The sequence below is a fragment of the Clarias gariepinus genome, chromosome 10 (genome assembly GCF_024256425.1).
Source record: "Clarias gariepinus isolate MV-2021 ecotype Netherlands chromosome 10, CGAR_prim_01v2, whole genome shotgun sequence".
Lineage (NCBI taxonomy): Eukaryota > Metazoa > Chordata > Actinopteri > Siluriformes > Clariidae > Clarias > Clarias gariepinus.
In genome coordinates, this window is record NC_071109.1 from 9,861,377 (window position 1) to 9,881,615 (window position 20,239).

Genomic DNA, 20,239 nt, shown 5'->3' on the forward strand with positions numbered 1-20,239 from the left:
TGTGACTGAGTTACTGGTTTGGGCAAATCGTGGCATGTGAAGTGATGATAAGCGCTTTCTATTTAAATGCATCCATTATCTGTCATGTACTGCAAAGAGCACAAAATCCTCTAAGGCAGAAATACATCTGCACAAAGCAGATGCATTTGCTGGACCATAATCATTTTCACATCACTGCATAAAGTGGACATGTGTGTGCATGGCTAACTTCTTAATTCCACTCCTAAAGTTTCCCAAATGGATGTATTATTGTTAAAACTAACTAAAAAATAAAAAGGACCTAATATTAATAAATGTACATTTTAGTAATTTTTAGACAGACAAACAAAAAACTTAAGAAAAAATGTAATTCCCCGCTTTTTGTTCTTTTTCCATTTTTGTGTTGACCAATTAGATGTTAAAGGTTCTCCCCTGACTTGTTGCTCAGCTCTTCTGTTATCTGATGGGGTGTGGCTCAGCAGTGGCTCATATACACTGAAATGGCATTTTTAGAGGAGGAGTGAAACAGAGGGAGTCCGAGGTATGAAGAAAATGCATGATCAGAGTATTTAAGCTGAAGCATTAACACACACACACACACACACACACAAACTGGAGGAGCTTTGAGACCTGTATTAACTCAAAAGAAATGGTAAATAATGGGACATTTAATAATTGGTACATCCACAATACTGCAATATGAAAATTTATAATTTGAAATTATATTTATCGAACTGCTTTATTTACCTTTCTCTTTGACAGAATAGCCTAACAAAGCTAGTTTGACTTGTTCTTTACTGTACAAATAAAACAGCCAAAAAAAACAGTCCTGTCTTGAAACAATTTGTGTGTTAACTATGGAAAAGATGACTAGTCCCCTTATTTATTTTGAACTGGTAGAATTAGTACATGAACCTTTAGTACCTGAAGGACTCCCTAGAGCCACTCCTGGACCAATGAGCATGACCATCAACTCCTCAGTTCTATGCTTGGATTGTGTCCTGCGTCACACTGGATAAAGGCACCAGACAAAATGTATAAATATGAGTGTAATCAGATGTTTATTGTATATTTCTGTGCCAAGGTTTGTTGTTGGCAGAGCCTTTCTATTCTCCATTTGAAAGTTGTACCTGTGCACGACCAAGACCGATCTTTTTAAGATCACAAGTCCGCACGTTAAATTACCTTCGGCTTGCTCAATCGTGGTGCAAATAACTCACAATTACACTCATTTCCATCTTGAATTGAGTTCTCTGATGAAGTACATAATTGCTTGAACATTTGTCTACCGTGTAGCATTACGCGGCATGACATGGACGATTTCACGCACTACACAAGAAGCCATATGTGTGCGTCTGTGTGTGTGTGTGTGTGTGTGTGTGTGTGTGTGTGTGTGTGTGTGTCTTTAGTGATTCATTGGCTGTGTTTGATGTGGTTATGGAGTCCAATGTTTGCTTTAACATTACTGTGACATAGTTTTTCTTGAGTGGTACTGAATAGGTTTTCCTTTTCTCTCTTTCTATAGTGGTCACTGTGTCTGATGTGGTCTGATGTCTGGTTCTTTATTTATGTTTGTCATCTTTTTTATTTATAGATGCCATTGTATTTGATATTATTTATGCCTAATTTTCCTACTTTGCATTACCCAATCAATAAATAACTACATAAAATGTTTTACTTAATTTATTCATAAAATAAACATTGAATAATCATGAATAATCATGGACATGGTCATGGCTACTTCAAAAGACACTATTAAACAAGTTTTTTCAAGAGGCACCATTAAACACTAGCTACATTTATTTGAAGTTTGTACGAATAGTCTAAACATTTATTACTGATTTCAGAAAAACTGTCCTCCATAACTAGGACAGTAACTTCAGAACTAAAATCCTTTATAGGTAGTAGTTTAGCTCACTTTACCTCTTGGATCAAGACAAGTGTAGCGATTTGCTGTTAGGCTACTTGGACCTGCTGCTTTCCTGAGTTCTAGTCTATTCGAGGCTGCCCCTCACATCCATCTGCTTCACCGTGACTCTATCATGAAGAGCTTTATGCCTTACTCGATTGCATGCCTCTCCATCTGTACAATACAATTAAGCCATTGTTCAATCTCCTCTCAGTCTGAGTGGGCGTAAAAAGCCCAACATATGTAACCTTATGTTCAATTACAGCCATTCGAGTGGCTCGTCAAGCGTGTAACTTAATGCTCGGCCATTGATTTGTATCGGCGCCGTAAAAACACGTTGGTGAACCGCGCCAACCTTTCTGGAGACGTTTGGTTCCTGTCTGTCTTTGGCCTGGATCTCTTATTCTTAGTCTATTTACAGAGTAATACTGACTGCCTGAGCTTTGTGCTGTTTGAACTCCAAAGCCAGAGGCAGGTTGGCTCGTACCAACACAACCTCTGCATATGGAGCTAATGAGCACCATGTGTGTGTGTGTGTGTGTGTGTGTGTGTGTATACGTATGCCCATACTTTAGCTATACATACTACCACAATTGCTGCCCAACTCTTCCTCTAGCACCCTCTATAGGTTCCAGAGTGCAACTTGCAATTTTTTTTTATTAATTCTATAACAGTGTATTTTTCTTAGCAAAACATATATACGTTTATTATGATCAGTATATTTTTCTCTTTATTGCACAATTTGCTAAACAGAATCTTCAGTGTTTCAGATATAAGCTGGTTTCCTAATCGCCAGGTTCCAGCAAGATTTTGTGAGTTTCCTTTGCATTCCACAGAGGTGAGCAGCCTGGAAATTTAACTGCCTGCAAAGATTTTTTTTTGCCCTCTTGTAGTAATTGGGGGAAGTGATTATTGTACATAAATGCTGTTTTTCACTTTAGCTCATTCTTTCTTCACTCATACACACAAGTATGCTTCTTACTATTCTGGCATATATATATATATATATATATATATATATATATATATATATATACAGTAACCTTTCATTGACAATTATTACTGTAACTATTAAACACTATTTAACTTTACCTTTACCAGTAACGAAAAAAAAAGATCCAATGTTGCCTTAAAAAAAAGCAAAATTTAATTGTCAGAATATCCTTATTATTAGATATTCCTCTTTTTGTGGGGACATTTGGTCCCCATCAAGACCTAAAAACAGGCTTGTTCACACACACATGCACGGTATAGCACCACGTCAGGGGAAAAGAGCTACCAGATGTGCTTTTACCAGAACAAACTTTACATGCACAGAGAGGTAAGACAGAAAGACATTGTTAAGTGTGGAGTGCATGTAAAGCGATTTGTAATATAGGGTGATGCAAAGAATCAAAAGCAAATCACTTCAAGATCACAATCTTTCTGCAGCATCAGTTTTACTTTACAAAAATAAATGATGCCTGTGATTAAACTCTTTAAGAAATTCATCTAGGAGTTCATGTGGAAAAAAACCGGAGGAGGAAAGTGCGCACGCCTCTCTTTTATCTGACAGCACAATTTTTGTTTTGCTGGATTTTCTAAATTTGCATTGCACTCCCCCTTTTGCTCCCTTTGCTTGAATGCATTTTTTTTTTTACTCCTGAATGATTCCCTAACAATCAAGAATGTCCGCCAATTACACCAATTCCAGCAACTTCGCTGTCAAACATCTCAGTGTAATGACAAACCCTCGATAAAATAATGGCTACATGCAGCATTTGAGTGCTTGCCATCCTGCTCTGTAAATCTTAAGTGCAGTTGTGACAGCCTGAACTGTGTGCTGTAAGGAGATACTTTTATACCTCGAAGCAGAACAGAGATCAAACAAAGACTTCCGAGGTTGTGTTAATATGTCGTCCGTGCTATGTAACACAAGTCATTTACAGCTATGACACAATTATGCTTTGCCTGTCTCTTCACCACATGCCTTACAGGGACTGTAAGTTGGATTGGGCTCCTGGAGTGACTCATACTGGCTCAGTGGTCTTTTATTTTTTTCATATTTTAAGCACAATATTAACGATGCTTCTTTACTTATTTGACACTTTTAAAATATAAAAATTGCCAATTTTCAGCTTTTCAGCACAAAATGTTCAGGACTGTATTTTTTAGGAAACCAAAAAGACTTTGACGTTTATTTATGCTGCACATCAATGAATAAAAATGCATGTCCGAATCAAAGCAATCACTTTAATATAGCAAATCATCAACGCACAACCAAGTTCAAACGATTCAGTGATATGGTATTTATGAGTTTGGAAACTAAAACGCTGTCTTTGTGTGGATTCACAGGTGCAGCTGACATGCAATGAATCATACCACAGCATATTAAAATCCACATTCACAGCCCACTCGTGCCTCGTCTGTGATTGATTACTGCAAGCACAGACATTTAAAGGGGAAAAAAAAATTAAAAACACGCAACCCATAAAGGCTATTATATCATACCCTGAAGCCCTGAAGCACTACTTAATATGAATCTATTGTGGTGTGAGAACAAGGAAAGCTACAAATTGCTGCAGTTGTGCCAAGCAGTCATGCATATGTATAATCTTGTCCTCTTGCGAACAGTTGAACACAAGACCTTGTCTTTAAATCTGTTGTGTTTCCAGGGTAGCATCATAGTAAAGCTGTACAAGAATAGCCCCCTTGTTCTGTAGCCACTAGTGATATTTTAAGATCGTCGCTATAATATGTCACGGCGGAGGTCCTAGAGAGGGCATGGAGGGGTATTTGTACGTTGGGGGCATTTTGAATACCGGCATTTCCCACGGCGTTTCTTTGCAGTACAGGGTATTATTGGAGGAGGCCAACATGGGTTCCTTCAGGCTACTGGAAAGCACTCTACTAAAAAGAGAGACAAAAAAAAAACATCACAAATATACATTCACTGCACACTTTATTAGAAACACCTGGACACCTACGTAGTTATGCAATTATATAATCAGCCAATCATGTGAAAGCTGTGCAATGCATAAGATCATGCATATATCAATAGGCTCGGGTAATATCTGCATTAACCATTAGCTTGAGCATTCTGCAATTTTGACTGTGACATAAATGTTGGTGCCAGATGGGCGGTTTTGAGTATTTATAAAACCACTATATATAGGTCTCCTGTTATTTTCACTTACAACAGTCACTAGAGTAACCTCAGAAATAAAATTAAAAATGTCAAGTGAACAGAGGTTCTGCACATATAAATGTCTTGTTGATGAGAAGGGTCACAGAAATCTACAGGAGCTCAGAAAAAACATTCTGTACGACTGGGGTAAGCAGAAACACATCTCAGAATGCGCAACATGCTAAAACTTGTGATGGTCTACAACGGTCATGTTCCATTTATGTCAGGCAAAAACAGATAGCTGAGGCTGCAATTTTATCAATACTAGACAGTTGAGGACAGGAGTAACACAGCCGGGTCTGATGATTTTTGACTTCTGCTGAGGCATATAAATGGTAGGGTCAGAATGTGACGCCAACAGCATGAATCTTTGGACCCAACCTGCCCTGTGTCAAGGCTGGTGAAGGTGGTATAATGATGTCGGGAATGTTCTACATATTTGAGATGTGATAGAATAGAAGATTTGTTGCAGGAAAATGCACCAGCAAAATCTGCAGAAAGATGGACCAGTTGAAGAAAAAACAGTGGAGTCCAGGCCATAATGAACTGTTTTCTTTTGAGAACAAAGAGAGGCCCTACCCAGTACTGGCATAGTGTTTCTAATAAAGTGCTCTGCCGTAGCACACAAAACACACATTATATACAATTATGTACAACATAGTCTGATCTTGGGTAAAAATACCTGACATTGGCACCTTGTATTGAGTGGCTACCCATGGTGCTCTGACTTGCTGCTCTGTGAGGAATGGTGCCTAAAAAAGAAGATATTTTGATTTAGGAGAACTTCATTTGCTTGCAATATATACACACACTGTTGATTTTAGTTGCTTAGTGCTGTGGATCCCTTGTGTTCACTAATATAATGACAGAGGGTCTATGGGATTGTTGTAAAAATATGTACAAGTGGGTTTTTTAATATTGCAAAATATACTTTTAAAGGCCCTTTACATTTTAAAAAGTCAGTACTGACTGCACTAACTGCTCTGACTGCAGTACTGCACACATTGTAGTTTCTCACAAACTGCAGCCCAAGCCTTTCTTTTAAAAAAAGAAAGTAATAAAATGTTCACAATAATAAACAGAATGTACATAGTTTTCCCGCTTACCCAAATAAGTCTGTTAGTCCAGACACTGGAGTGACTTATTAATCTTTTAGTCAAGACTTGTGTAAATGGTTGTAGGCCAAATCAAACAAAAACTCACACACTCTAATATTTCGTTGGACCACCTTTTGTTTTGATTAAGGCAGTGGCATGGTTTCGATAAGCTTATGCAATGTCACAACATTTATTTCTCTCCAGAGTCACATTCATTTCTCTCCAAAATCTTGTATTGATGACGGATTGTCAGACCGCTGCATAAAAGGGTAAACTGCATAAACTTTTTAGGTCACGAGCAGTTGTCTAAGCATTTCACTGCATATCGTACTGTGTATGACTGTGTATGTGACAAGTAAAATTTAAATTTTTTTATTTAAGACCTGCTCACACTGCATGTGGAAATGCTCTTACTTTCACAATTAAACATAGCTGCAAGTTTTTACAATTTAATTTCAGCCTTCAGGTTTTTCTTACCATATTTCTTCACTACTATTCTTCAGGTTTTAAAATTGTATTGGACAGTTCTCAACCCAGTTCTAGTAGTTTCATCAATCTCCTTATTTGTTTACTTTTTTTTTCTCGATTCAGTACAATAATTTAACCCTTGTGAAACAGAGTTGCATTTTTGCAACAACCACAGGATATGTCTTGAAATGAGAAACTACTCACTGCAACAGTTAGGTTTAAATAACTTGTTGCCATCTAAAACATATTGATTTCTGCAATACTTATCCAATGGACGTCTCTTACCTATTTGCTTAGTTAAATCCAGGTGGTGACTCTTGGCTGTACCGTGTACATTTGCAGGGAAAAAAAACTGTGCAACTATTACAAGCTGAAGTCTGTGATCAGTTCAGGTTGACATGAATCAATTTCGTTATATGTTAATTTACAAAAACCCAAGAGCTCTTTTAAAATGTGAATTCTAACATAATAGAATTCATTTCTGTGGGATTTTGCCCACAGTTGTCAGACATATGATCTTTGGATCATTACCCTGGTACAAAAATAAAGTAGCTAACAGGTAAAAACAGGTAAAATAAATAAACAAATAAATAATAATAATATTAATAATAATAATAATTGAATAATCACACAGCAAAAATTGTGTACTTTTTCATTTTGAATTAACTATTTTATTTTTAAATATTTAAAAATTCTTGCACTTGTTTGTTTAGCTTTCTCTTAATCTTGCTGTTCCTAAATAATTCGCAGAAACCAGTAGAAAAAAAAGAATCAGTAAAAGAAAGTGTATCATCAACAGAACAATATTTGACAGACTAACCTATTCGGCCATCTTGTGGTGGGCTGATGAGACAAAGTCTGGAAACGCTTCCAGACATTGAGGTCTATTTGGGAAATCAAGAATGTACAGAAATGATGGTTATATCAAGATAATTATAAAATTGACTTGTGGTACTTGTAGCATATACCACATGAACTATGATTAAAAAACATAATACACAGATCCAATTTGATATTTGGGACATAGTTCAGGGAAATATATATATATATATATATATATATATATATTTTTTTTTTGTTTTGTTTTTTTAAATAAGATATATTATAGAAATCTTACTGTAATGGGAAAAGCTCTGCTGTCCATGTCCATGTTTTCAGTTCTGCAGTAAAAAATAATTACATAAGCATCACTAATAGTTGAGGTCGATTACACAGCACACATTCTGTCCATTTTGTTTGTTAAGTGCATTTGCTTGCTTTTCACATTTAATATCAAAGACAATTCAGGACTGCCCCCTGTTGATTGTTGTTAGCTAGACTGCTTTGCCCTCAAACTATCCATGCCTGGACTTCACTGTCTTGTCCTGTGAAATCACTGTCCTGTATATTTATCTGTATATGGATGCAACATGACATAAGTGTTTGTGTACAGAGCCAAAGCAGCCATAGCAAAAGTGAGCCACTCAGGTCATTATAGCATCAGCAATGCTCTGCTGTAGCTCCGAGGTGGTCACTGGCTCCATAAGAGCTAAGCTTATCCAAACAACTCTCGACTAATAAGGTACTCCAATGAATGGAGGCAGGATATGCTGAATTTTCATTCCAAGGATCACCTTTCTGCCTCTGTGGCTTTTGAGCAGAGGAAAGTGCTGGAGACAACCCCCATCGTATAAGGTAACATTGTGCCCCGACTCCCCATGTGTCAACTATTTACTCAGGGATGAATGGAAAGATTGTCGACTATTCAGAAAGATCATTACAATGCACTTAATTAAACTTTACATTTTCTACATACTTATTCTCAGAGTAGAGTTTGTCATGAGATGTGCTTTTTCCCCTGAAAGTTTCTTCAGTGGATCATTTAAATGCATAAATAAAGTACTTATACGCCACTGGTATACCATTAATTAAGAAAAGCACATGGTATAAGAAAATATTGTAAAGCATTAGTGGTACTCACAAGCTTGCGCTGGATGAATGACGAGACAGACACACTGGAGAGGAATAGGGGATTTTTGTAACTGATGCCGCTGATGAAGTTGGAGAAGACGAGTACCCTTAATCAGAAAGAAACCAATCGAGTTAAAAAAGAAAAAAAAAAATACAATTGTCTGGGCGTTCATTCTATAGTGCTCTCAAGTCACACACAGGCATACAGATCCTAGTTTTTTGTTGTTGTTTTTGTTTGTTTGTTTATCGTGAACGTACCATCATGTCTTGAACATGATATAATGTAGACAGGCTTTTTCCCTTTGTGTTTCCTCATAAACAAACAATGTCTTTGCATTCATTTTTAGGCAATTTCAATATGATACAAGGCAGTGCAGCTAATAAAAAAGATTCAGCACTTACTTATTTTTCTTTCTCAAAAATATATGTATAAAAATTGCATAAACCAGTAAGTAATATTTTTAAACAAAGGCAAATGTCATTCTTGAAAATACCTATTACATATTAAATTATAAATCACTAATTATGTTAAATTTGCCCTTAGGCCACACTTTTGTTGTCTTTACCCTGCTTCATTGGCTTATAAAAGGTGCAAACATTTATCAATTAACTTTCAACACGAAAAAACAGGTAATGAGTTTTAATAATAATAATAATAATAATAATAATACACTGATAAAAATACCAACACTGTTTTCATAACAATAAGCTGCTTGGAAACATTGTAAGAAATAAGCCCTTCCTGAAAGAATAAACCAAACCGAAATTCTTTAAGCCTCATTAAATATGTGGTAGCTTTATGGGACACAAATTAAACCTGTTGGTCATGTGCACGATAAGCATATTTGATGACAAGAATTCATACAGAATTCATAGCACCTGACCTTTTTATTCCTTTTTCTTTTAGCTGCTCCTATTATGGGTTCCCACAGTGGTTCATCCACATCCACATATTTGATTTGGCACAGGTTTTCACACCGGATGCTTTTTCCCACTCAACCCTCCTCATTATTGTATAACTTGGTTTGGGACTAGCACTCAGAGTGCACAGACTTTGGCAACCTGTAGTGGGGGTTTCCCGTCAAGGAATTAAATGCTGGTCACCGCAACACAGGTGGACATACTCTCAGTCTACTAACAGGGCTGCCAAGGAAAACCACCTGATAAGGGCTATAAGTTTTGGCGGTACATCAGTGAAGATTTGGGGATGTTTTGTGGTTAGCAGTTCATCTTATTAATATTTAACAGCACCATGCATTCTATTGAGTACCAGTATATTTAAGCCAAAAACCTGCTTGTTTCTGCCAAAACGTTTAAACTTTCCAAAGATGATAAGCCACACATATTTCCAAATGAGAAGAGAAAGAAGAAGGAGAAAAAAGAAGAAAAAAGAAGAAGAAAAAAAATCAGTGTTTTACAAGATTCATCTCGATAATATAATAAATTAGGGAAAAAACTAATTACACTACTAATTCTTTTTTATAGAATTATAAAATGACCCTGAATGTTTGAGCTTAAAAATACTTAGTAATAAGAGTAATTCTTTATATGCAAAGTATGCAATAATCTGTTTTAGAACAGTTAATGTTTAGGTGTATCTGCTACTCATGATCTGTAAAGCCTTCATAACGGCTTTAATCTAATCTGCTGTTAATTAGTGATTGTTGAGGCTGCCGACTCTAAATAAACTTCTCCTCTGCAGCACAGTAAGTTTTGGTCTTGCTTTCCTGAGAAGATCTTCATTAGAGCCAGTTTTATCATGATGCTTGATGGGTTTTGCAAATGCACTTTGAACAATACTGTTCTTGCAAGAACTATTCCAAAAAGGCTGAACAAAGTGTCTTAAAATAACAACTGACTGCTGTTGTTGTTACATAATTACATAATTTCATATATGTTATTTAATTGTTTTCAATTCCCACTGTTGTAAAATGTAGAAATAAATCACTAAACAAAAACAAGGAAATTTGTAAGTAAACTCTTGAGTGGTAGTGTATATATTCTAATTTTTTAGAGTGCCAATAATTCTGGACATATTTTAAGCTTTACCTGGTTTAAATCGATTGGAGGTATTCAAATCCCTGCTGGACTGGAATCCCACTCGGGAACTATATTAAAAAAAGGTAGTTACATCAAATAATTACATTTATCACCATTCTTTTTACATTTAGGCAGACGCTCTTATCCAGAGCAACTTCCTTTTTTTTATGTCATTACACATCTGAAAGGGCCCAACAGTGGCAACTTGGTGATTGTGGGGTTTGACCTTGGGATCTTCCGAACCGTAGTCCAATGCCTTAACCACTGAGCTACCCCTGGCTCAGGTCATATTAAGAGCAATAAATACCATTTTAGAGCTGTAAGCAGCAATACCTTTGTTGCTGAAGGGCTACTTCTAACTTTGATATGTAGGCCGTCTGCTCTGCAATTTTTCTGTGTGCAAAAGAAAGGATGCTTAGCCAGGAAGAATGAATAAATTATATTTCACAGTTATATTCCATCTAATTAAAATTCTTACTTTGACATTTCTTTCATTTCTTGCTGCATTTTGATCAAAGCCTCCTTCATTTTTTCACTCTATTAAAATAAATGGAAATTTTTGACATATCTTTACTTAAAAAGCTATATAAAAATAAATAAATAAATAAATTATCACACAAGGATTACCTTCTGTTGATAGTGGGCTAGTAACCTTTTCTGGTGTCTTGCCTGGAACTGTAAGACCTAAACAGATGAAAAACTGTCTACTTCACCTGCTTTTGAACTCTTAGTGATAATAAAGTCTAAAGTTATCATCTAGAGATCTGTGATTTGTGGGTAGACTGTAGATTGTACTTAATTCTATTTTTGCCCATTGAGATTTACATTTTGATAGTGTTAATGTTTAGTGTCTCATTTGTCTCAATCAGCCACATTTCTTACATGTTTTGATGTATTTAATTAATTTCAATAAAGAAAATTTTATTTAACACTAACATTTTCGCTTAATTTGTGCTGTTGATTGTTTAATGAAATGTACAAAGTAGAAATCTTTTGCTCAACAATCCATGTCACTAGGTGGCGGTATTGCACCAACTACTCGATTTCTTTTTTTTTTTTTTAAGAAAGAAAGAAATTTTCATATAATTCAATGTTTTGCAAAGTTGCTCCAGAAAATGTACATAATGAGCAGCAAAGTTCAACAACAAACTGCAACAAGGATTATTTAACTTTATGATGAACTAAATCTTTGACTAGTCAGGGTTCCCGATAAAAAAGAGGCAGACATGATATGAACGCAGTTTTGTTATCTCACCTTGCTTATCTCTGAAAAGTACTTGACTGCAGTAGTGCTGATATCTGAGAAGAGTGCTTTGATTTCTGAGCTGCTCTAAAATAAAATAAACACATAAATGTTATACCAGTACTTAAAGCTTAAAGGCATTTTAATTACACCCAGGGAACAATGAAGTCTGATGGCACTTACTTTGTCTGAGAGCAGAGACAGCTGACATTTCGCTTTGCAGATCAGACACTCGCCTTCTTTTCCTAAAGTAAGAACTGTACTGAGACTAATGCACAGCAACAAAACAGCAAAAGGAGGTACATATTCCAAAACTACAAAATAAAGACTAAACAGCTAAAATTCTTTATAAGTGCCACACTAATACAATCTGATAATGATCAATGCTTCTGTGGTGGTCCTTCTGCATTCCCATGGAACGAATAGAGTAATTTACAGTAATTGAACACCTACACCAATAAGCCATAACATTAAAACAACAAGACTTATAAAGGTGTGCCGTGGCATCTGCTACTGTACCAAGATGTTAGAAGCAGATCCTTTCAGTGATGTATGTTATTATTTAATTGTCCACATGTCAGACAGACAGATGCCAAGTCAACACCTTGAACTCTTTGTCCTGTTCCTCAAATGGTTCAATACTGAATAATTTTTGCAATGTGGCAAAGCACATTATTCTGTTGAAATAGACCACTGCCATTAAGGAATACTATTGGCATGAAGTAGGTCTGCAACAGTGTTTAGCTAAGTGGTACATGTCAAGGAAACATTCACATGAATGCCAGGACCTGAGATGCATCCTGGTGCTACCTCATATGTGAGCCATTAAACCAAGCCACCTTCTTTCATTGCTCCAAGGTCCTGCTCTGATGCTCATGAGTACACTGTACGCATGGATTTGGCAGTACATGGGCATGCTGACCAGTTCGCATCTACACTGCCTTATACTAAGCAAGTTGTGCTCTGATATCTTTTAGTCACAGCCAGCATTAACATTTTTGTGCTACATAGAACGGACTAGCCTTCCCTCTTCATGTGCATCAATGCATCATAAACGACCACAACCCTGTCTAAACCTTACCAGTTGCCTTCCCTGGATCACTTAAAGTCTGTATGAACCCCTGAACACTGGGAACACACCAGAGGACACCTGTTTAGAAGATGCTCTGACCCAATTGTTTAGCCATCACAATCTGGCCCTTGTCAAAGTCACTCAGATTCTTACATTTTTCCTGTATCTTCAAAAACTAACTGTTCATTTGCTGCTCATTCAAACTATAAAATAACACATATGGAATTAGGTAATTACCTACAACAAAAACAACAGTTAGTTGTTAGTTTAAGACACAGAGGTCAGCCTTTCTGTAATAGTTCTTGCAAGAACATCATTCGATGGAAAAATCCTTTAAGCACCATAATGAAACTGGCTCTCATAAAGGCCATCTCAGGAGGGCGAGACCAAAACCTACCTGTGCCGCAGAGAGAAGTTCATTTAGAGTTATCAGCCTAAAAAATTACAAATTAACACCATCCCAGATTAGAGGCGTTATGAAGTCTTTACAGAGCATAAGTAGAAGACACATCTCACCATTAACTGTTCAAAGGAGATTAATGCATTTTTTTGGACGCCTTCAGCATTCCTTTACAATGTAGAAAAAAAATAAAAATCAGGAACGATCATGGAGTTAGAAAGTGACCCCAAACTTTTGAACGGTAGTGTATGTTACATCTGACATATCTTACATATCTTACATATCTTACATAATGAGTGAGTGGATTTATCATTTTGGCTGACTGGTGTATAAACTGACCTATACTGTATAAAGTGTCAACTCATTTTATAGTGCATGCATAACAAAACTAGTACTAGCTATGTTAAGTTGTTGAAGATAATTTACCTTTTCGAAAGCATATGTTGCAAATTATATGACCACAATTTGTCACAGCCAGGTGGATGTCCGGTCCTGGAGACTTAAAGCATGAATTACAGCATATCCACTGGGACATATCCTGTATGATTACATAAATAAAAATATGATACATATTACATGTTTTCTGATTGAGCAGCATGAACAGATTTGAAGGTGAGACAGATGGATAGAGTTGAGAACTAAAGCACAGATGTGTGGATGTCTTTAGGTATAGTTGAACCAAGGGCTAACTACTCTTTCTTGTTAGTATAAATTTAGTGTGTAGTCAAATGGCATTATGAGTAATAGGAAACCATTTATAATGACAATAAATGAAAGTTTAAACTAAAATAGACAAAGCGGGGAACACACTAGTGATGGGAAGTTCGGATCTTTTTACAGACTCTGATCTCTGAGTCTCATTCAGCAAAATGAACAAATCTTTTTTCGAGTCATTTCGTTCATTTTAGCAAATAGTAATTAAAATATTACATGTTACTTTCCTAACATCCAACACCTTACACAACTGTTGATCACACAACGAACAAAACAAAAATATTGTGTTTAAGAAAAGATTCATTCATTATTTACCTGGGTCTTCAGTCTACGATAATACTCTCTCGAATAACTCGAGAGATGCACTTATCAATTCTCTTTCTGACTCAGAATGCATAGGTTAAGCTTATGGCGCTGTTACGCAATTAAAGAAAGACTTGGAAAACCCAAAGAATCTAAACAGATGAACTAATTTCTGTACAGAATCAATGATATGAACAAAAAATTATTCCCATAGATGGCTCGTTCTTCTCGTCACACTTAAGATTTGATCAAATTGAACAAATCGTTCAAGAACAACCCATCACATACTAACTTACACGCTCATTCACACACTACTGCCATTTTGAAAATGTGAGTTGGACTAATCTGCATGTCTGTGGACTGGGGGAGGAAACCGGAGTACCTGAAAAAAATCCACAAAGCAGGGAGAGAACATGCAAACTCCATGTACACCAACCAGAGGCGAAAAATGAAAAAACCAACAAATTAAATATAAGATTATTGACATAGGCTTGAAAATACGGTCTAGCTAAATGTTACAAAAATTATAAGCAAAAATTAGTTGCTCTATTGGCAGAGAATTTTGCTTCTTACAAGAATTGAATTCCTAAAACTAGCAAAATTATCAACCAATAAAAGAATTTTATGCATAAAGTTTGATCAGAAATAAGCTTAATAATCGTATATTTGGTTTGTTGTAGTCTTATTTTAATAAATTGTAGGTTGGCTTGGGTAGGTTCAAGAATAATTTACTTGTTTGGATGTCATTTATTGCGGTGTGAAATTCCACTTTAAACTTTCATTCACTGCCACGGTTTAATAGATCATTTAACTGTATTCAAGCTATTTTAGATTGCTATGATATCACTTTACAGATTAATACAGATTTTACTTTTGCACCTTTCCTTTGAGTTAATGTATACCATACCTGAACCTTACACAAATGACGTTCACGAATACATCAGCTGAATGAGTAAGTAACTTAAATTAAATAATAATTCTAACACTGCAATAACATGGCTAACTACGCACCATAAACATGGTTTAAGTCTAAATATTTAGCTAGCTAGTTAATTAGCCGCTAACTCACCCGTTAATTCCAAATTTGATGACTAACTGTACACAGATTCGTTAGCGGCTTGTTTATAAATAGAATGCTGTAAAAGGAAATTTTATTAATGTATTTACACATTTATCACGAAATAAATGGTCAAAACACCAAAACAGCTATTGAGTTGTTCTGTCTGTTTTAACATGCTGTAGTCTGACCGATACTTAATTAGAAACCTAGCTAACGCTGCTAGTCAAACTATTTATCAGCGTCGCGCGTGAAAAATTTCATCCCATCAAAGCGCGCGAACGTGGATTACTCAGGTTGCCAGGTCCCCGGATGTCGTGCTCTTTACCCATAACCAAGTGTAATAACAACAGTTTGGGGTTTGAGGTGTGATTTACTGGGTGGTTGGATTTGGTTTTGTGTTTAGATCGTGTGCAGTCGGATTTCTGTTTGTGCTTGGTATTGGATTGCAATATCCTAATCAACATCACATCTGAACGTGGATGTTAACTTCTTTTATGCTAATATAAACTTTCTTTTAGAATTTGTGGTATATCTGCCTATATGGTCAAAGGCAATTCTGGAGTCTGGCCTCTTCAACTAGCATTCATCACCATTATCTTAAAAATTATGAATAAGTGTGTCTGCCCTCAGGGGCCTCCTGCTGGAGCGGGGCCCCAAGCACTTTTCTGTCTTGGCTGTTGACAAGCTGCGCCTCTGTATATTTGAGCCAGCTATCTTGTTATGACTGGTTCATGTGATGTTGGATTAATATAAGCTATTAATTTAATTTGGTTCAATTTTAGCAATCATGGGTTCCGTGGATTTATGCAGCCAGAACAGCAAAAAAAAAAAAACATTTCCATATATTAGTTTATTTTTGTGATAATGTTATCATGTTGTCAGATTTGTTGTCAAATTAGTGTATGTGTTTGTTCGTGCTGTGCTCCTGTTTTTATGTTGTTAGATTATGTTTTGTGTTGGGATAGTGTTGTTGTTGGATGTGGTTTTTTTTGTTTGTTTTTTTACTTTTTTATGTAGTTTTATCAAATTTGGTTTCGTGTTGTTAGAATGCTGTCATATTTTTAGATTAGGATTTCTGTTTCTGAAAAATATTGTGTTGTCAGATTTCAGATTATAGTGTGCACACTGTGGGCACTTACCACCAATTAGCCTAATTTGCATGTCTTTGGACTGTGGGAAGAAACCGGAGTACCTGGAGGAAACCCACCAAGCAAAGGGAAAACATGCAAACGCCAGACACATAGAGAAAATCGAACCCTTGACCCTGGAGGTGCATGCCGCCAGAAATAACTGTACAATAATTATTATAGTAATAATATATGATCTTATTGGTAGGTTAGCATGCTTACAAATGTAAAATCCATGTGTTTAACACAAATCAGAACTGTACACACCTTACATTAACCTATAAAAACTGGGCAACATTTGTACAGTAATAATGCTTTATTATATTAATTAGATAGAAAGTCAAAAAACATAGTTAATATAATAAGACAAACACTTTACAGCATGACAGATGCTTCATCTTTGCTAGTTATATTAGCTTTCTACTTTGGTAGCTACTTATTTATATGTAGTTAAATTGTTGTTAGACCAATTTCTTTTCGATGAAAAAGTTCTTCAAGCTTCTTATTTGCCAGAATCCCACTGTGAGCAGTAATGAGGTCTGGATTATTGCCCACCACAAAACATTTCCATTTGTTTCTTCACTCATCTGGCGAAATGTTTCCTCGCGTTCCTGAGATGAACAGGACAAACAAAGGTGAATAGATTTAAAAGTAGGATTTGTTAATTTCATTGAATTGAATGATTTTTTTCTCTGTAAACTCTATAAGCACTAATTATAATGGATTTTGTTTTTAAACTGCTGGAGTGGCTTTGTCATTTTCCTTCCCTTCTTTCCTTACCCTCTCAAAGTCTTGCTGCTTGCTGATGAACTGCATCTGGGCTATCAGGTGCCGCATTTTAAACTCCAGTGATTCAATGGTGTCTTTGGTCTTCACAGCTGTGGGATCAATTGTGTGTTCTACCATTTGCACGTCAAGATGCACTTTCTGTACAGGGATACAGGAAAGGCTGCTTTCATACATGTTTTGTCCTGCACTTACAAGAATCAAGCTAATTTTCACATTACCTTTATAATAGACACATAATAATGTGCTAGTCGGCACACACAACAGTATCATATAAATGCCTAAATAGGAACATGTTATTCTGTATGGACTTTTGTTTTCATGTGTATATATAAGTGTTCTATGTTGTATTTTAGGGATATTAAAAGAAAACTACTGAAATGCTGTTTGTGGGCATTGGTGGATCAGTTGTGGGTTGTGTAAGGAAAAGTATCTGGCATAAAACCTTTGCCAAATTATTGTGCAGATCAGTTGGTCCGCTGTGGCGACCCTTTAAATTGAACAGCCGAAAGACTAACAACAATAACTGAAATACTGTACAATTTTTTAATACTGTAAAAATTGTAACAGTGGCATCTGGTGGTGGTTCTTCTCCATCCCAAAAAATAGGAAGAACTAAAAGTAGCCCATAAGTATCCAATAAGATTTTTTTATTGCTAATTGTACTAACATAAAACCCTGCATACAGTGCCAATTATTTTAGTTTAATTAATATTTTTGTTTTGTTTTATACAGCACCTTTATCAAGAGACAAAGTTTCAAAGCAACATTTGAGAGAAACCTAACTCAAAAGGAAACCCATTCTTTTCTGTATGATATTAAAGAGTATGACATACACTTTAGTTTTCTCATAATAAGTCCTAAAGTTTAGGGATTTAATTGCATAGCAGGGTCATATAAAAAAAATTACCATTTACTTTGGTTTCAACCTTGGAGTGACCTATTATACTCTAGCCCATGTGAAATGTAGCCGAGAAATAACTGTCTCAAGTTTTCTAAGCACGGACAGAAAACCATACATGAAACTATACATGGCACTTTGTTCGGATGTAAATGCTTTCAGAGTGAAATCATCCCTCATGTATAATAACCAATCAGGTTTCTACTTGACTTACCAAAAGCTCATCTGCAAACACAGAGAATCTTGTAGTGTTTGATTTCACACAGACAAAATGCTGACCAGAGGAATGAGATGTGAAGGTGAATTTTCCATATTTGCCAATTTTTTTCATCAACAATACCTGCGAGCATTGGGAAATGGGCAAGGGTTACAATCAATGCTGCTGTGAAGTGGTAAAATTAGTGTAGTAAATAGTATAAGTGTCTAACCTCAAGATTAGGGTCTTTAATAGTGACGGTTAATCCAAGGTGTGGAGAGCGTTCCTGCTTTTTATCCCAGTGTTCCAATAAGATATAACCTGCAGACAAAACAACACTTCAGAGCTATACAGTAGGTGTTGATCCTTGACAACCAAAAGCTAATAATTAATAGGTTTTAACAACTGTTAATATTTAGCATGGGGGATTCCTATGAATTATATAAATACTGCTTTTGTATGTGCTGTACTGGGAAGGTAAAAAAAAATTATGTTGTAATGCAGCAGCATCAGACCGCCGCAGTGTTGTGCATTTTTATGTCACAGCATATCTTGTCATGTTATGTTCTGTATTTAGAGTAATAGATTAACATTCACCAATCACCACATGAACATATTCTGTGTGATGCATTATAGAATGGGAGGTGTTTCAAAAAGACTGTGACTATATTTAATGTTTCATTTATTTTACTGATAGACGGTTACAGTATAAAAATTAAATATAGTATGTACATTATTAAGTGCATCACACTATCAGCTTACAATGTCATAATTTAAGTAAAACAAAATGAAAGCATACAAATTTATTTATAGCAAGAAAATCCTTTTTTTTTCAAAGTCTTAGCCTTTATCAAAACTGTTTATTTGTGTTCATCTTAATTTTTATATAAATTAAATAAAAAACTATATGTATTTAAATATATTTAATATAAGTATAGTATATAGTATAGTAAAAAGAGTATATTTTATAGTAAATATAGTATACTTATTTATTTAGCTACACTCTAAAATCAGAATATCAGCAATGTAATTATAACATTATAGCAAAAGCTGAAGAAAGTTTAAAATTAATAGAAGGTATGGTATGTTGTTGGATATTATAAAAACATTCTACTTAACATTCTTTATACCTGTGACGAGGGTGTCCTCAGGAATCTCCTCAATTATACACTTTTCTCTCTGCTGCGACAAATCAAAGAACATAGCTGGAACCGAGATAACCAGGCACCATATCAGAAAGCAGATCTGGATTAAATTCATTATGGTTTTTTTTTATAGTTTTAAAAAGATAGATAGTACAAATAGTTAAATACGCAAAAATATACTGGGTGGAAATCTGTAGTAGCTGTGTGTGAGCACAGCAGCGAATGTGTGAAATGTCCATCTGCATGGCTTAGTGCTATTCAAACAAGGTTAAAAGAAAAAAGGTGATAAGGCCAAACCAGGTGCTTAAAGTTGATAAAATACCTAAATGGTTAACCTAGAATTTGTTTTGCCATATAGAGGACAAAGCACAACCTCTTACTATTATTTCTAGGAATGTTTAATTTGTCCCTAGGTTTTTCCACTAAATTTAATACGTAAAAATGAATGAATAAAACTCTTAGATCTGTAACACATATTGACAGGAAACTGTTTATTTTTTCATATTTACAGTTGATATGTACAGGTTTTTGCATTTGATGTACAGACATTGAGCACAAGACAGTATGAACAACCGACTGAACAGCTTTCTTAGTAAAGTACTTGACTTGATACTGAAGTGTAATGGTACAGTGGTTCCACCAGGGGGCACCGGTTCATAGCAGTTTGATCTGCATAAATTCAA

At 35.5% G+C, this 20,239-nt stretch overlaps 2 protein-coding genes across 3 annotated transcripts; both read right to left on the bottom strand.

Annotated features, from left to right (window-relative positions):
• Positions 1-4,146: 4,146 nt before the first annotated feature.
• LOC128531563 (probable E3 SUMO-protein ligase RNF212) lies at positions 4,147-15,587 on the bottom strand. 2 transcript variants are annotated; one of them, XM_053505497.1, is made up of 13 exons: positions 15,411-15,587; positions 13,751-13,862; positions 12,036-12,097; positions 11,865-11,939; positions 11,237-11,293; positions 11,088-11,146; positions 10,943-11,002; positions 10,619-10,677; positions 8,580-8,676; positions 7,737-7,779; positions 7,440-7,503; positions 5,737-5,806; positions 4,147-4,777 (listed from the first exon to the last, which is right to left on the bottom strand). In XM_053505497.1, the coding sequence occupies exons 2-13, from the start codon at positions 13,857-13,859 to the stop codon at positions 4,627-4,629; spliced, it is 906 nt and encodes a 301-aa protein (XP_053361472.1). In that variant the 5' UTR covers positions 13,860-13,862; positions 15,411-15,587; the 3' UTR covers positions 4,147-4,626. The 2 variants fall into 2 exon arrangements, with proteins under 2 accessions (XP_053361472.1, XP_053361473.1); XM_053505498.1 differs by lacking the exon at positions 15,411-15,587 and adding an exon at positions 15,249-15,266.
• Positions 15,588-16,838: 1,251 nt separating this feature from the next.
• On the bottom strand, positions 16,839-19,781 carry si:ch211-255i20.3 (transmembrane emp24 domain-containing protein 11). Its single transcript, XM_053505509.1, has 5 exons — positions 19,542-19,781; positions 18,644-18,732; positions 18,430-18,555; positions 17,309-17,455; positions 16,839-17,139 (listed from the first exon to the last, which is right to left on the bottom strand). The coding sequence occupies exons 1-5, from the start codon at positions 19,669-19,671 to the stop codon at positions 16,990-16,992; spliced, it is 642 nt and encodes a 213-aa protein (XP_053361484.1). The 5' UTR covers positions 19,672-19,781; the 3' UTR covers positions 16,839-16,989.
• Positions 19,782-20,239: the final 458 nt, after the last annotated feature.

Bases quoted from the DNA above. Each gene is read 5' to 3' on its own strand.
- LOC128531563 (XM_053505497.1), bottom strand. From the start codon at position 13,859: ATGTCCCAGTGGATATGCTGTAATTCATGCTTTAAGTCTCCAGGACCG. The intron at 7,780-8,579 runs GTGAGTACCACT...TTTTTACTGCAG, and splicing joins CATTCATCCAGCGCAAGCTT to AACTGAAAACATGGACATGG. The intron at 7,504-7,736 runs GTAAGATTTCTA...TTTCCCAAATAG, and splicing joins GCAGAGCTTTTCCCATTACA to ACCTCAATGTCTGGAAGCGT.
- si:ch211-255i20.3 (XM_053505509.1), bottom strand. From the start codon at position 19,671: ATGAATTTAATCCAGATCTGCTTTCTGATATGGTGCCTGGTTATCTCG. The intron at 18,733-19,541 runs GTATAAAGAATG...TTTTGTCTGCAG, and splicing joins TGAGGACACCCTCGTCACAG to GTTATATCTTATTGGAACAC. The intron at 17,140-17,308 runs GTAAGGAAAGAA...TGTTCATCTCAG, and splicing joins AGCAGCAAGACTTTGAGAGG to GAACGCGAGGAAACATTTCG.